The sequence below is a fragment of the Mauremys mutica genome, chromosome 7, assembly GCF_020497125.1.
Source record: "Mauremys mutica isolate MM-2020 ecotype Southern chromosome 7, ASM2049712v1, whole genome shotgun sequence".
Lineage (NCBI taxonomy): Eukaryota > Metazoa > Chordata > Testudines > Geoemydidae > Mauremys > Mauremys mutica.
In genome coordinates, this window is record NC_059078.1 from 71,933,508 (window position 1) to 71,951,442 (window position 17,935).

Consider the following 17,935-nt stretch of genomic DNA (forward strand, 5'->3'; position numbering starts at 1 on the left):
TGTCCATAAGATGGGACATAGATGGGTGCTTAGAGCTATACAATATACTGAGCATTCTGCATACTACATGTATGAACAGAGTATCAGAACTTACATAGACGAGAATCAAAATGAACTAGGCACAGCATAGTGCAAAGAACTGTGCTGTGCATGTCCAGCATGTAGGGCAGCACGTGGAGATACACATCAAGCAGGCTATTGCAGTTTCTCTTGCTTGTACATGTTGCTTTGTGGGAGTAGGTTTCCCTCACCATGACCAACTGATTACTGTGCCACTCCCACTTTAGGGAGTGGAATCTGCAATTCTTAACAGAGCAGAAAAGTTACCCCCTTTTGTCTAACTTTCCATTGGTTTATTTATGAGAAGGAGCAAGAAACATGCAAGGTGAGGTGTGTGGCTCAGCACTTTTGAAACAGATCAACTGGGGAGGATACTCACAGGAACTGAGCTCCATCTGGAGAAGCACAAATCTCTAATAGGAGACCGCTTATGGCCCATTCCCTCAGCAAGAGGATCTACATAGGTTTCTCACAGTTGTTCTCCAAAGCAGATGAGACCTCTGTTGAGCTTACACAGGGCCTGATTCTCCCCGAGTAGCAAGGATCTTAAAGGAAATGCCACTCACATTCATTCAAATTGCATTAAAAAAATCTTCTTAGAAAGGATTTTGTTGTGTGTTATAGTTGAACTCTTGGGAATCCATTGAAACTGAGGCAGTTGTATGATGTCAGTAGTGCTTATATTCTCAATACACTCTGGGGTGGTGTAGTCATTAGAGCTGTTGGGGAAAATTGGGGAGAAAAATCAAAGATTTTGTCAAAATTACTTTCCTTTTCCCTTGTTAAAATTTGATTGCACATAACAGAGCAGGTCTGAAACTGTATTTAGTATATGGGAGTGGAGCACATTTAGGTTGTAGGAGGAGAGACAGATGTCCATAGGTGAAGAATTATACAGACTCACTGAAAAAACTAATGAGTTGGTAGGATTGCGACAGAGGTAGTTCCTCCTTTTCTCCTCCTCTTCACTCTTTTCAATCATCTTTCCTTCCTCCCTTTATATTTTCCTCCTTCTTTCCTCTTTCTATTTGTAATGTTCTCTTCTTTTCCTTTCTTTCATTTCCTCATGGTTTTTCTCCCTTCCCAGGAGTATAGTAGGAACATGGACAGTATAAAATAAGACAAAAAACCAACCAGATCTTTTCACTTTCCTTTGCAGTCCTTACTTTGGAAGGAAAAATAACAGAAGTGGGGGAAAAAATTCTCGCTACCAATGGGAAAGAAGTCAATTTTGAAACCACATTAAAAGCATGTGAACATGCTGGTGGCTCCATCGCCACCCCCAAGAACCAGGAGGAAAACAATGCTATTTTGGATATTGTGAAACAGTTTAACAGATATCCTTATCTGGGTATAAGGGAGAGTGATGTTCCAGGTGAATTCCAGTATCTGGATGGGAAACCTCTGAATTATACCAACTGGCGTGCTCGTGAGCCAAATGGCAAAGGAGGGGAAAACTGTGTGGAGATGTACACTGATGGAGGCTGGAATGACAAAAAATGCAACCAGTACCGCCTCACTATCTGTGAATTTTAAAGCATTTCCTCTCAGTTATTTCATAGTGCAGAGTTCATGCACTATTCTGTGTCTCAGACATAAACAGGAGCCTCTCAGCAATATAGCTAATGTCCTCTGTGATTATTTTATATGAGAGAAACAAAATCATGATGTAATATTTTCCTTCCTCATGCTTACCAAGGAAATAGTAACTACCGAAGGTGATTGATTTGTAACTAGGACTATCCCTAATTTGAGAGGGGGTTAATTATTGTAACCAAACTCTGCCTTGTCTCACTGTGGCTGATTAAGCTCCAGGTAAGGATTTCAGGGTTTGGCTTAGTGTGTTTGAGGAGTCCCATGCTAAGATAACTTTGTACATTCCATTGTAGTTACATGGCTAGATAATGCAGCATATACTATGCAACAACATTAGAGGAACAGGTCTCAATCCTGGAAGGAAATGCACACAGGTATACTTCAGTGGAGAAATACATGGTGGATCCCCCTATATGCATCTCTTTGCAAGACTGAGGCCATACTGTGTAATATGAAACCCTGCAATAAAATTCAACTCAGTTATTATAAAGGGAGACCACAACAAAAACCCTGGAAATCATAGATCATTTAGCTATACTGCAAGCTGCTCATTTTGTTTTTGTGTGTCAAATACCATGTTCCCCCTATAGCACTATAGAAATAGTCATTTACAGTATTTTACAGTTCTATCAAGACTCTTCTATATCATACTAACCACTGGACAAACAATATCATTCCAATGTGTAAACTGAATAGATGTACATCTGACCACCATCATCAGACCAGCAAAGGCAAGGTTTGAGAAGAGGGGGTAAGAAAAAAGCAGTAGGGGTTAAGAAATTTCTCAAATGCTTCCCCATCCTGTGGAGCCAGAGTGGAGCAGCTGTTACCTGGGGTTCTTTCAACCCAAAGCTCTTGGTAACTTTTACTCTGTGCGAGGTGGTGTCAGGAAATAAATCAGGGGAGACATGGCCGTCCAAATGATAGATGCCTGGCACAAACAGGACACCACAAGAGTGCTTTCACAAGGGTTGTCTCTTAATATGTGTATGCACCGTGCGTCTCGGTACTACTGTAATGCAAAAATAGTAATAAGAAAAAATGAAGGACACTCTAGATCTCAGAGGCCCGACTGTCTATATCTGAGATGGACAAGGTTTCTTGTACTGTTCCTTTTTTAACCTCCCCAAATGTGCAGTTTGTTGATTCCTAGAATGCACTGAAACCAATTTGGATAAACATCTGAAGTTCGGAAGCCTTTTCTAATCTTTTTCAGGTTCAACTATCATTAATATGATTATTACCTTCTCCTGGCCACTACAGGAGTGGCTGTTATGTGAACTGATGTATTAAAGTTTATAATTTGATATTTGCCCTGTAATTTTTGAGACAAAAGCATATAAAGCTTTGTATCTGTACTCAGCTGTGCAAAGTTAATTAAATGTTCCAAGAAGAATCTGCAAGCAGTGATTAAGTATTTATTTTAAAAAAAATTTCAGAGAAACATTTGATAATCAGGAAGTTAAGTGTATTTGACTTCTAGTTGGGAACCTGTCTAGCTCTTGTTACCTTTAATGACAGACCTCTATTATGAACCAATAGTTATAATAGGCTTAATTCCACATTGATCTTTGAATTTGCCTATTTATAGCGAACTCAGTTTCTAAAGCTTTCATACACTATGATAATAATAACCAAATAGGTATTATCTAGTCTATTGTTCTGGGTTTCATAAGAGGGTTATCCCCTATAACCGTGTTTCCCAAACTTGGAATGCCGCTTGTGTAGGGAAAGCCCTTGGTGGGCCAGGCCGGTTTCTTTACCTGCTGCGTCTGCTGGTCTGGCTGATCATGGCTCCCACTGGCCGCGGTTCGCTGCTCCAGGCCAATGGGAGCTGCTGGAAGTGGCGCGGGCCGAAGGACGTACTGGCCACTGCTTCCAGCAGCTCCTATTGACCTGGAGCAGCGAACCACGGCCAGTGGTTCTCCAGTGATCTCCAATTGGAATTCCAATCCAATTGGAAATATCTAAACCAATGGGACCTCCACCACTTCCCTTGGGGACCATACACATTCAAATAGAGTCATGATTAAGAAATGTTTCCTGCTATCTAGCCTAAATTTTCCCCTGTGCTAGACTTCATCCCATTACTCCCAGTTGGACCCGCTCTAAACAACTCCTTTTCCTCCTTAGTGTAAACACCCCGTCATTGATGTGATTGGGTGCCTTGGGCAGGCAATCCCCAAAAACTGGTTTATTCTTTAATTAGATTCACTCAACCAGTAACAAAATAGCTTCTTCAGTACCACATTGTTTAACCAGAAACCAAGTTCAATCCCCCGGCTCTGTTCAATATCTTCATCAATGACTTAGATATTGGCATAGAAAGTACGCTTATTAAGTTTGCAGATGATACCAAACTGGGAGGGATTGCAACTGCTTTGGAGGATAGGGTCAAAATTCAAAATGATCTGGACAAATTGGAGAAATGGTCTGAGGTAAACAGGATGAAGTTTAATAAAGACAAATGCAAAGTGCTCCATTTAGGCAGGAACAATCAGTTTCACACATACAGAATGGGAAGAGACTGTCTAGGAAGGAGTATGGCAGAAAGCGATCTTGGGGTTATAGTGGACCACAAGCTAAATATGAGTCAACAGTGTGATGCTGTTGCAAAAAAAGCAAACGTGATTCTGGGATGCATTAACAGGTGTGTTGTGAGCAAGACACAAGAAGTCATTTTTCTGCTCTACTCTGCGCTGGTCAGGCCTCAGCTGGAGTATTGTGTCCAGTTCTGGGCACCACATTTCAAGAAAGATGTGGAGAAATTGGAGAGGGTCCAGAGAAGAGAACAAGAATGATTAAAGGTCTAGAGAACATGACCTATGAAGGAAGGCTGAAAGAATTGGGTTTGTTTAGTTTGGAAAAGAGAAGACTGAGAGGGGACATGATAGCAGTTTTCAGGTATCTGAAAAGATTTCATAAGGAGGTGGGAGCAAACTTGTTCATCTTAGCCTCTAAGGATAGAACAAGAAGCAACGGGCTTAAACTGCAGCAAGGGAGGTTTAGCTTGGACATTAGGAAAAAAGTTCCTAACTGTCAGGATGGTTAAACACTGGAATAAACTGCTTAGGGAGGTTGTGGAATCTCCATCTCTGGAGCTATTTAAGAGTAGGTTAGATAAATGTCTATCAGGGATGGTCTAGACAGTATTTGGTCCTGCCATGAGGGCAGGGGACTGGACTCGATGACCCCTCTAAGTCCCTTCCAGTCCTAGAGTCTATGAATATGAATCTATAGGCATTCCAGCCCTTAACTCCCATGTGGGCATCCCAGTCTAATATATTGAGAGGTTATTGAAAACCCATTTCACCATATGTGAGGTTCTTTCTAAGCTCAAAGGATCAGACCCATATCATATAACACAGATCTTACCCAAATGTCATGCTGTCAGCCAATCCTTAGTAACTAACTAAAGATTTAATAATAAAAGAAAAGAAGAGAGTGATAAATGGTTAATAGGTCATATACATGCAAATGATTATGAAGTCCTTATATCAGGTCTGTAACACTAATGTTATAGGCTGCTGGCTTGTAAAGTCTGTCTGATAACTTCCAAAAGATTGAAAGGACCTCAAGCCATAGTTCAAGATGCTCCTTTTAGTTATAAATCCACAGTCCAGAGCAGGAGAGTGGCAACATGGAGCTGTTACAGGTGTCTTTTTATATCCTCTGCCATATACTTGGAATATTACTGTCCCAAACAAAGCCAACAGCCCCTGTATGTGGAAAGTTACTGGCCCAAGATGGAGTCCAGGTTCACCTGAGCATATCACATGCCCTTACATGCTTTGCTGAATCATGTAGGGTGGCCATTGGCGTCTTGCTGTCTGAGGCGTCTTCAGGAAGAGCTATCTGGACAGAATGAGAGTTTGTCAATGGCCCATTGTGAGAGTGGGGTGACTGGGCAATAAAATGACAGATGAAATTTAATGTTGATAAATGCAAAGTAATGCACATTGGAAAGCATAATCCCAACTATATATATAAAATTATGGGGTCTAAATTAGCTGTTGCCACTCAGGAAAGAGATCTTGGAATCGTGGATAGTTCTCTGAAAACATCCACTCAATGTGCAGTGGCAGTCAAGAAAGTGAACAGAATGCTGGGAATAATTAAGAAGGGGATAGAAATTAGGATGGAAAATATCATGTTGTCTCTATATAAATCCATGGTACACCCACATCTTGAATACTGCATGCAGATGTGGTCGCCCCATCTCAAAAAAGATATATTAGAAAAGGTTCAGAATAGGGAAATCTCTCTGTATGAGGAGAGATTAATAAAACTGGGACTTTTCAGCTTGGAAAGAGACTGCAAAGGGGAGATATGATTGAGGTCTATAAAATCATGACTAGTGTAGAGAAAGTAGATAAGGAAGTGTTATTTACTACTTCTCATAACACAAGAACTAGGAGTCATCCAAATGAAATTAATAGGCAGCAAGTTTAAAACAAATAAAAGGAAGTATTTCTTCAGACAATGCACAGTCAACCTGTGGAACTCCTTGCCAGAGGATGTTGTGAAGGCCAAGACCATAACAGGGTTCAAAAAAGAACTAGATAAATTCATGGAGGAGAGGTCCAATCAATGGCTTTTAGCCAGAATGGGCAGGCATGGTGTCCCTAGCCTCTGTTTGCCAGAAGCGGGGAATGAGCGACAGGGGATGGTTCACTTGATGATTACCTGTTCTGTTCATTCCTTCTGGGACACTGGCCACTGTCAGAAGACAGGATACTGGGTTAGATGGACCTTTGGTCTGACCCAGTTGGGTCATTCTTATGGAGTGTCCCTGACACACAGCTGTCTGGCTGAGATGTAACTCTATCTGGGGGGGTGTCAGTCTGGAATATGCCACATGTTTAAAATACATAGACACTATTCATAACTTCAGATACAAAGGTAATACATGCATATGAACAGGATAATCATACTTAGTAAATCATAACTGTTCCATCAACACCTTCCATGATATACTTTGTACACGATATGCTGCTATTGTATAAAAGTGGTAGCAACAATGATTCAAATGGTTATCTTTCTTATATACAGCAGCACAACTGACATAATTTCGTGTGTGTGTGTGTGTGTGTGTGTGTGGTTACCTCTGGTGCAGGTAGCGATACCTGTAGGTAAGGTTACCCAACACTTCCCATTACAACCTAAGAACCAATTTTCATTTGCTTATAACTTTATCAAACTTTAAATGTTCAGGCATGTCTGCCTCAACCTGAATTTTTTTTAAATGTCTCACCAAAAATGGTGCAGCCATTTCTGAGAGTGAGGTTAGGTGAAGAGAACACACATTGTTTTACCCATTTTAACAAATTATTTGTAAGAATTTTTTTTAGACATTCTGGCACCTGAAGTTGGTGCTTTGAGTTGCTGTGGCACTGGGCATCTGAACTGAAAGCCTGTAGTAGGTTCTCTTGTGTGCTCAGTGCTCACCCCTACCCCCCTGTTTCTGCCCAGGCAGCAAGAAGGAGGAGGCAGCAGCCTGACTTAGATTTCAGAGTGTTGAGGAAGTGGCTGCGGGACATGGGGAGAAGGGGTTGCAGGCAGGGTGAGGGGTGGGAACAATACAGTAGCTAGAGATAGGGATGGGAAGCAGTAAGAGACAGAAAGTGGAATGTGTGCCTAGCAGCAAAGTGAGGGAGATAGGATTGGAGGGGAGGGGCAGTTGCATAGGAGCTTGAGAGAGAGGAAGGGAGGAGAAGGGTTTTAGAGAACTGCACAGATGCGTCTGTGCTCATCCTAAATAGGCCTGGATAGGAACAGTGGAGGAATAAGGCAGGATTTGGGCAGTGGAGCACATAGGAAGAGAGGGGGACAAACAGGCTTGTGGGAGGGATGGGGCAGATGGGTCTGTTACCACTAGAGGATTCTCCCCTTCAGAACCTGGAATGAAACCCAGGAGTCCTGACTCGCTATTTCCGGCCCCACCTCAGGGCCGGCCCTCAACATTTTGGCACCTGAGGTGGGGAGCTCAAATGATGCCCCCATACCCCCCTCGCTTGGGCCAAAACTTTGAAAGGTCTCAATTCTGCCTTCTTCCTGTCCTACTCCTCTCATGGTACTGCTCTGCTACCTACCCCAATAAAGGAGAACTAACAATTTAAAATGCCTTGTCCAAAAATTTTAACTTTCAAACGCCTGAACAGCAAATGTAACTTTTTTTGTCTGCATAGTAAACACTGGCATTTTTATCTGTTTGAATAATCAAAGTAGTGCTTTCCATGCCTTCTTGGTTGCAAAGATTTGAACTGCTTCCTGAAGATCCACAGTCTGGGCTAGCTTATGCTCTATTGAGACGATTGCAAGGCCGACCAGCCTCTCTTGTATCATTGTGGAGCGTAGATGTGTTTTTATTAACTTCAGCTTGGAGAAGCTGCTTTCTCCACTGGCAACTGTTACAGGAAGTGTTAGAAGTATGCGCAGAGCAACAAAAGCATTTGGAAAGAGAGTGGTCATCTTATTTGTGCACATATGTTCCAGAACAGCCTTTGGAGTAGATCCTGCTGAAATGTATTTTGAAAGGGCTTTCAGTTCATCGCCTAAATCACTCGCATCAATATCACGCATGTCATCATGTGTCAACACTGTCTCTAGTGCCCTGCATTGCTGGTGTAGGTCTTCTTTAGGTATAGTGAGGAGTTTTGGAATATCATACAACATCCCAAATATACTGCTGTGTTCCTTGAGCTGCATGAAACGTTCTTCAACTGACTGTATTGCACAATCTAGCACCTGGTTTAAGAATTCAACTTTGAATTGTTGTTTGGGGTCTCTTATGGGATTATCCCGTGCCTTGTAATCTAAATGTCGTCGTCTTTGGTGACTCTTGTATTCTTGAATGGGTGGAAAAATAGCTTCAGTGTGAAGTTCCTCTGCCAACTTCTGTGCACTCTTCAGAACGTTTTGAAATCCCTCATGTGACCGGTAAGACTGTAGGTGTGACTTTGCTTTGTCCAGTTGTTCTGTTGCTCCAGATATATCAAGGTCAGCACCTTGGAGTCTCTTGCTTACAACATTTATTTCAAACAGTATGTCATGCCACAACACTAAGCCACACAGAAATTTGAAGTTATGTATCTTTCTGGTGATTCCATTTCCCTCTGCCACTATTCTCCCATGAACGGTTCCTGTCATAGGATTATCCTCCATAACGGCAACTATGGCATCATCCATCTTCACAATTTTGTGTTTGATAGGCTTTATCGCTTCCACTCAACTTTTCCATCGCGTGGCACTCAGTGGTTTCAGTGTCAGAGAGGATGTTCCCAGATGTTGCTTCAAAATTTGCCATCGATGAGTTGATGCAGAGAAAAATACATAGCTGCTTTAAATTACATTAAAAAATTCAGCAGCCTCACTAGAAGTCGACGCAGCATCACTGACCAGCATGTTCAATGAATGAGAACTGCACGGGACAAAAAAAGCTTGAGGGTTTTACTCTCGGATCCGTGTCTGCACTCCTCTGTTCTTTCTTCTCATATTGGCACCATTATGGTAGCCATGACCTCTTATGTCAGCTATCACAATTCCCGTATTTTCCAGCTTTTTAAGAAGCACATTTTTCATACCAGCTCCTGTAGTATCATAAATGTCAATAAATTCTAGAAAATGCTCTCTGACAGTCACCATTTCAAGGACATTTTCACTAGGTTCTGTTGTTGCTACAAAATGCATCACTAAAGTCATTTGTTCTGTTGTGAACTGGACCACGATCAGCGACTCATTTAAATCACTAAATAGCCACTAGAAGGGAACAACTTTTACCAGGGACATAAAAATGTAAGGTAATATAAAGAAGTCTTCCATATCCAGTATGTTTCCACCACTTGTAAGGCCTCTGTGCACTGCCAGAGATGTGTAAAAGGAATTTAATCTCAATATGAATCTGGCTTCCTGTTTCGTGGGTGATATTATCCCCTCTCATATTATCATGTTGAACTATACTTCTTAGTGGGATATGGAATTCCCTGTACAATATTCTGTGGTGCATCTACTTATACCTTAGTGCATCAATTTAATTTCCTATCTTAGAGTTACTCTGAATAGGGCACAGGTGAAGATGGTGTGTCCTGTTTTGTATGCTTTGTCTCTATTGTGTTAGATTGTGCTTACTCATGAGCTGTTAGCTCCAGTCACTCATGGGCATATAACACTTTTACGCTATGGTATATGAGAAAATAATATGTATATAATAAGTCATCTGTGTTCTTGCTTATTTTTCTTCTGTGACATTTAAAATCACAATGAAGATGTAATTATTTAATACTTAGAGTAAACAGAAGATCTATGGAAACGTTATATCCTGCAAACAACTCATGACAGACATCTCTGCAATCATCTATTCTTCTGCTCCAAGACTGTTTTACCCAATTAAAATGTAATATCTTAGCTCAACAAAAAAGGAAAGCATCAGTGCATGTTGACTTTTCAAATGTTCTTGCACAAGGCTTTAAACATAAAGAAAATCAAAGCAAAAAATCATTCAAGGTAACTTATCAAATGTCTGTGTTGCTGGCCAAATGTATATCCAATTACACACACAATACATTTCCAATAGACAAAAAAATGTATCTCCAATTACATGCCCTATAAATTGGACCTTTATCGTGCTCCTTTTGTATTTCACATTGGAGCTGAGAGGTAAGTTAAACTTCTTTATAAATTACAAAAAAATAAATCTAGTTCAAATATAACAAAGTCTCAATTTAAACTTCCCATTTTAGGTGCTTTTTCAGAGTTTCTTTACATTTCCAGTCTATTTTTACTGAGGAAATCACCACCGATACACAAGTGTTTATAAAATGCTATTTATGACAAGTCTGAATGGTTGCTTTTCCCTTTTAAAATATAAATAATTAAGACTAAGACAGTGTACCCAGAGTAATCTTGATTTTTTTTTCTCACTGCAGTGGACATGCCTATATATTGCTGCATAAGTAATACTGGCGTTACACTTGTCACACAAGAAAAAATGATATAAGTTAATCAACAGCTTTATAAAAAAAAATTTTGCTCTCTAGACAGATGAGTATATTTTTTCAAGCTTTATAGCTACACTAATCATGTTAGTATCACAGGGGGAAAAAGACTAAGCTAAAAAGATTTCAGTCCCAAACAGAAAATGTTAATTTGAAATAAAGAATTCACACTCCTCAATCATTTTTAATTTTGAAAATAAGCACTCAGCACTGGGTAGTAAATACTCTTTGTTTTATAGCTGGCCTCCAACAATGTCGCCCCAATTGTTTCACGTAGTCACAGCAATAGCCTTTTTGCTGGTGACCAGCCATGCTGGGGACCACCATGAAGGAATGCAGAGAATCCCTGGCAAACCTGGACTGAACGAATTGCCTGCAAGAGAAGGAAAGCCTGGTTTAAAAGCAGACCCAGGACTGCAAGGTAATTTCAGTTGTTACTGACCCCAGATATATAGATATTCTGCTGTGTTTCAATATTTGTATCTGATCAATCAAATTCTACTTTGTTGCACTTTCTGTCCCATTTTGAAAGTGACAGAAATTTAGAAGCCCAAGTCTCATTGAAAGTTAGTGTTGCTTGGTACTTAGGTGTTTTTCAGAATGTTACTTCACACCCTTAGCTATAAAACCACCAGCTAATGTGATTATGAAGGAGTCAAAATGTGTCTACAGGGAGGCTGGGGATGAAGGGGTTGTTCCAAACATATTGAGCTCATTCAGTTTTTAAAAGTCCCTTTTTTGTCATTTAGACATAATCTCTGCATATCATACAGAAGAATGAAAATCTGGAATTATTTTCCATGTGATGTGAATACTACAATTCCAGCTTGTAGTGAACTCCTATTTACAGAGCCAAATCCTATTTGCCTTTATGTCAGTGGGACTTCTTGGGCAAAGTGAAGTTGCTCTGTAATATCATGATTTCACCATAAAAGTAACTGAGGGCTTGGCTACACTTGAGAGTTGCAGTGCTGGTGGTGGCTTTACAGCGCTGTAACTTACTCCCCGTCCACACTGGCAAGGCACATACAGCGCTGTATCTCCCTGGCTACTGTGCTGGCTGTACTCCACCTCGGCCTGGGGAATAACGACTGTAGCGCTGCTCTTGCAGCGCTGGGGTGCCAGTGTAATCAGTGATTAATCTTACTATGCTGTAACTGACTTCCGGAACCTTCCCATAATGCTTTTTAAGTAAAGATAACACTCTTTGTTTTGTTGTGATGCCTCTCTTTGTTTTGTTGTCAGCTCGGGACTCCCGGAGCTGCTTATCTAAAAAACAAACACAGCTACTGTTTGCTCAAGCAGAGGCAGGCAGGCAGGAGGATGAATGTCCACAGCTAGTGTTTGCTTGAGGAGAGAAGCAGCCGGGAGGGGGGGGTCCGTTTTGGAGCAGCTGCTTATCTGGTCTGAAGGCTATTTGCATTTAGTGAATGAGAGAGGGGTGGGGGAAGGGGTTGAAACTTTTAAAATGATTGAAGGGTGGTGCTGTGTATCTTCAAGTCCTTAGAACTTGCAAGGAGCTGACACAGTGTCAGCTCCAAAAATCCACTCTCTCTGTCTCCCCCACGCTCCCTGTCACACTCCACCCCACCCCACCCCTCTTTTGAAAAGCACGTTGCAGCCACTTGAACGCTGGGATAGCTGCCCATAATGCACCACTCCCAACACCGCTGCAAATGCTGCAAATGTGGCCACACTGCAGTGCTGGTAGCTGTCAGTGTGGCCACACTGCAGCGCTTTCCCTACACAGCTGTACGAAGACAGCTTTAACTCCCAGCGCTGTACAGCTGCAAGTGTAGCCAAACCCTAAATGTTAAAGACTCTAGATGCCTTCCCAGCCTGGTCAGTAGAGCTGGAAGTGAGAACCAATCACATGGGGCCTTGGTGTTCAACTGTGCATCTAATCCAGGAACTCTTGATGTGAACACCAATGTGTGTGTGTGTGTGTGCGTGCGTGTGTGTGCGCGTGTGTGTGGCCTCTCTAGCTGATCATTCTGGGGAGTTGGAACATATAAGTGGTACTGCCTTTCTTAGAACTTTACCAGGCTCCCTCACCACTTAGCTCTATTGGCCACTGTGTGATCTTCCTTCCAGACTAGACGACAAGTGAGCAGCTTCCTCCAACCCAACCACCAAGGATGCTGCAGGGGCCAGGTTTCTAGGCACTGAAAGTGCATTTGCTCTTTCATTGTAGGGAGTAAATGTTCTGCCTCTGACATGCATCCAACCTTCGCCTAAATCATGTCGGGTAATGAAAAGCTATTGAGCTGATGTAATGTAATCTGTTCCCTTGAAGGTCAGCAGCAGTGTTTATTCTGAATTAAATGCATCATTTGGGAGGAATCTCAGCAAGGAGTTTGGCAAATTTTCACTCATGTATTTCCCTTCAGCAGGTCCCCCAGGGCCACCAAGTTCCATGAGAGGTCCTCCCGGAAAAGATGGGCTTCATGGGCCACAAGGGCCTAGGGGTGAACGAGGCGAGAAGGGAGAGCGAGGGCAGCCTGGACAACCAGGTGAAAAAGAACAATCTGTTCATTTAACCTTATGGGGGTGGCGGTGTCTGTCTGTATGTGCCTGTGTCTCTGTCTAAAGCAACCTAGAGAAAAATAGCCATAACTGAGTTTAACTTTCAGTTCTACTCCGAAAAGTGACTGTGTAAAAATGGCATCTTCTTACTCAGCTGATCTTCTCACTGTGTCTATTCAGTTGTGTCTGCTGGCTTTCCTGGCTAGGATAACTTACTGTGGCTTACTCCAGGTATTGCTGCAGAAGCGATGCAGCTGAAAATGAGAGAGCTAGGACTGCATTGGTGTCACTGGGTGCATTTCAAAACCTGCAGCCATGAGGCTCAGAGCTCAGGTCTACCGACATTTGGACTCAGGCTCTGAAGCCCAGGTCAGGGGCGAGTTTCAGAGCCTGAGCTCCAGCCTGAGCCTGAATATCTACACAGCTGTTTTTAGCACAGTAACATAATCCCCACTAGTCTGAGTCTGTGGACCTGAGCTCTGAGACTTGCTACTGTAGGTTTTAAAACAATGTGTCGACATATCCACTGTGGGCATAACTGGGGTTGCAGAACCTTCACACTTACGGTATATCTACAACAACTTGAATAGCCACACCTGACCCCCTCTGAGGTCCTAGGTACAACGTAGGTGGCTAGCCCAAGCTGCTGCCCATGCCACCACAGCCATACTGCTATTTTTAGCATGCTTACTTGAGCAGAGCTGGTATGTGTTTGCCTGCCTGCGCCGAGACACACCCTCCCAGCTGCTGATAGGCATAACCTTAGAGATGATGTACCAGTAGGAAAGAGGGCAGCTTGACTGTCTGAGACTAGGTTGGGTTTGCAGCACTTGGAAGTGAGAACAAAAACGTCTCTCTTTGTAAAAGAATATGTTTAATACAGACATCCCAGAGAGACTATAAACCTGAATCTCCTAAATGCCATCGTTACAGAGTCACTCTTCAGAGTATAGTCGTACTTTTAGCCTAAGAGATTAATTTAATCAAGCTAATTGACACTGTACAAGCTGACAAGAGATGATTACATTTCTACAAGGTTATCCACAAGGTTTGAAACCATGACCAACAGCACCAAAGCTTTTACCTTCCATTATTATTATTATCCATTATTACTCTTAGTTCTGCTCCACCACCAACACTTCACATGGTCAGGGCTTTCCAGAGCAGCTATCAAGTCACAAGTAGTATCTCATCACAGCAAAATCTACTTCTGTGACCATACCCTGAGTGCAGGCCATCCTTTATCATTAGCAGGCTGCAGACTAGAAAACGAGCGATTATAGGCCAGATTATCCTGACCAACCAGGTCCCAGGGGGATTGGAGGTGAAGGGTATGAGTGCTATAAAGATGGCTTTTAATCTACCTTTTCAGCTTCCCAGTGCTGTGGACAGGAAGCATTGGAACAGCCTGAAGGATGTTATATCTTACACCATATGTCAGTGGTCTCAAGGAGCCCATACAGTATCTTAGCATCAACCAGGCACAGTGGTATGCCTGCCAAACCCTCTTTTGCCTGGCTTGGTACTGGACTGATGCAAAGCACCGGTGGGGCATTAAAGACTCTAACTCAAAGATCTAATTTTTAATTCTTCATAAGTGGTTCCCTTCTTAAAGTAGTTTCCATGAGCTTTGTTCTTTATCAGGATGGTCAGTGTATGGAAAGGCCCTTCTTTTAACACACTGAGATAAAATTATTTCACATAGAAAATCAAACAAATGTAACTCAGTCACAAGTGTTTTAGAAAATTGCTATTAATTTTACACGATGTCCACATTATTGGTGAAGCCTGGTCCTAACACTTAAACTTAAGGGCATAATTATTTTTGTTTGTCCATAGGCCTACCTGTTTCTCGTGATCCTGAATTACAAGAAACCCTCAAAGGATTCAAACATCAAATTGCCAGACTGGAAGGAGGTAATCTGTCTGCTTTTGCTTTTTGCCTCACTCATAACTTGATTAACAAGTGTGGAAAAAATAAGCCATGAAATACCAGCTCCTTAAAAATAGTTTGTCTTGTTCCATTTATTTTTACATTCTTTTTATACAAAGAAACAAGGATCTCTGGGATGGGCAATGATACTTTCTGTCTTGTGTTAAATAAGTTAACCTGTGGGCCATATAATTAGTTACCAGCCCCATATAACTGTCATGGATTGAAACACTAATGCAAACCAGCCAGAGATGGCTTATTGCAACAATTCTTTTCTGTGCAGCTTTCAGGCATATCTCTTTGGGTCACCTACACTCTGTGAGTGACCCTGATGGCCATCACAGTTAATCTGTGGCTACAAAAGTGACAACAGTATCGTATCTAACTAAGGCCTGCAAAGATTTATGCATGTGCCTAACTTTATGCACTGTGAGTAGTCCCAATGAAGTCAGTCCCATTACTCAGTGTGTGCAAAGTGTGTGCAAAGTGTGTGCAAAGTTAAGTCTTTAAATCATGGGTGGGCAAACTTTTTGGCCTGACTGTCACATTGGGGAATAGAAATTGTATGGCAGGCCATGAATGCTCACAAAATTGGGGTTGGGGTGAGAGAGGGGGTGAGGCTCTGGTTGGGGGTGCAGGCTCTGGGGTGGGGCTGGAGATGAGGAGTTTGGGGTATATGAGAGTGCTCTGGACTCTTCCCTCCTTCATTTCTTCCCCACCATCCACATTCCCTTTGTCTCCTTTTCATTTTAATTTTTCTCTCTCTCTACTTCTCCATCATCTTCATCTATTTCTCCTTCCTTTTCCATCTCTTTCCCATCTCGTATTCCCTTCTAGTCTTATAATTATCTCTAATCAATTCTCCTCCCCTTCTATTTTCTTTCTCCCTTTTCAACTCCTCTCCTCCATTCTCCTCTCTTCTTGAGTTTATATTCTCTTTGTTCTGAAGTCACTAGACAGGAGCAGTAGCCTACTCAATTTAGCATGTCGTTGATGAACCGTCCAGCAGAGGGCAGTGTTTGGTAAGCTAGCATGACATAGCCCATGCTCTGGGTTTTTTTAATCGGGGGGTGGGGAAGGAGAGACAGTTGTATGAAGTTTGCAATTTGTGTTCCTTATTTTATTCGGAAGGGTTATTTTATTATAGAAGAATACAGAAAGAGGGAGTCCCACTATAGTAGTAATCATGAGAGTGTAAAATGATTCAAAAAAGTTTAACAAGAGCTTTTGCTTTACTTTGTAGTCCTTGCCTTGGATGGGACCATAAAGACATTTGGAAAAAAAATGTTTGCTACCAATGGACAAGATGTCGATTTTGAGACCACACTGGAAGCATGCAAACAGGCGGGCGGCTCCATTGCATCTCCCAGGAATAAGGGGGAGAATGATGCTGTTTTCCATATTGTGAGGTTATTTAACAGCTGTGCCTATCTGGGCATTAATGGGGATGGGATTCCAGGTAATTTCAGTTTCCGGGATGGAACAGCAGTAAATTATACAAACTTGCATGCAGGTGAGCCCAGTGACATAGGGGGAAAAAACTGCATGGAGATGTGCACTGACGGTGCCTGGAATAGCACAAGTTGCAACCAGAACCGCCTCACTATCTGTGAATTTTAATCCTTGCTCCTACCTTTCCTTCAAAATGTCGGACATCTGTAGGGTCCTTTGAATTCTTTCTTTCATCCACAAACAAGAATCTGTTTTCTCAGCATTGTAGTTAGTGACTTCTGTGATTATTCTGTATGAGAAAATGAAAATCAATAAAGTCATGATGCACTATCTTCCTTTGTGATGTTCATTAAGGCAATGCTAACCTGCTAACCATAAAGGGAGAGCTACCTGTAAGCACAGCACTGACTAATTTACAGGATTCCTATCAACCCCACTGGGCTGCTGGTTTCATTTAGAAGCAGAATTTGCAATGTTTAATTACAGTTATGATATGCCAGCCTAGTCTACCAGCCTGGACCCATTTGGGACACTAAGCGGTAACCAATGAACAAGAAAAATTGTATCACAAGTTTGGCACATATCTGGTGATCATCACCAATACTAACTGTTCCGTGAGTCCATATGTATGATTGATAATTTGCACGTTTCAGGTACTGCCTTTAGGAGTTCATTGTCGATGGGAGTTTCTCATTGGTTATGTTCTTCCTAGCAAACAATTTGTAGCTCACATTATCCAGAGGTCCTTGCTTCCCATCACAGTACAATAAAGATAGCAGTGAGACCCAGGCTGCTGAGTCTGAAAAAGCTGCCTTGGGTGGGACTGCAGTAACGTACCTTCAAATCTTGCTAGTGATACCAAGCAAGGACTTAACTAATTCAGCTACTGCTTGGTTCTTCATTAACTCTCTGGTTAGGTCAGGTCTGTCAATTCCATGAATTCAAAGTAATGGTCCTAATTTATAAAGCCATCAACAGACAGAGACAGAGACATAACTACCTGCTAGACTGTCGTATTGGCGTTGCTGTGTGTCTGTGTCTGAAAGTTTCTGCTCTTTGCCCTCAAAACCAATAGGAGTAGGCTTATAACTAACAGCATGTGGTTATTTTACTGAGACACCACAAATGCTGGTTCATGCTTGTTCTTGGGATGGGAGAAATCACTTTTCTTTTGCTCAGTGCCAGGGAAAAAATAAGCAGGATTCACATAGCTCATGTCTCACTAGCTTTCCCCAACACCTAGCTCCAAAAGACAATAATTCAAGTATTGTTTGTACCAAGTGGGGCTGCTGTGAGCAAGGCATGGGCTGCCAATGGGTGCAAAGAGCCACACGCAGGCTGCAGTCACATAGCTGTTTAAACTTTCAAAGTGCGC

The 17,935-nt window shown here is 42.0% G+C and overlaps 1 protein-coding gene across 1 annotated transcript in view; it reads left to right on the forward strand.

Annotated features, from left to right (window-relative positions):
• LOC123374521 overlaps window positions 1-16,890 on the forward strand; it is a 34,718-nt gene extending 17,828 nt beyond the window's left edge. The window contains exons 5-10 of the mRNA XM_045024593.1: window positions 1,220-1,585; window positions 10,061-10,158; window positions 10,812-11,070; window positions 13,040-13,162; window positions 15,015-15,092; window positions 16,352-16,890. Coding sequence (XP_044880528.1) covers window positions 1,220-1,585; window positions 10,061-10,158; window positions 10,812-11,070; window positions 13,040-13,162; window positions 15,015-15,092; window positions 16,352-16,728 — 1,301 coding nt within the window. The 3' untranslated portion in view covers window positions 16,729-16,890. The remainder of the gene's footprint in view (window positions 1-1,219; window positions 1,586-10,060; window positions 10,159-10,811; window positions 11,071-13,039; window positions 13,163-15,014; window positions 15,093-16,351) is intronic.
• Window positions 16,891-17,935: the final 1,045 nt, after the last annotated feature.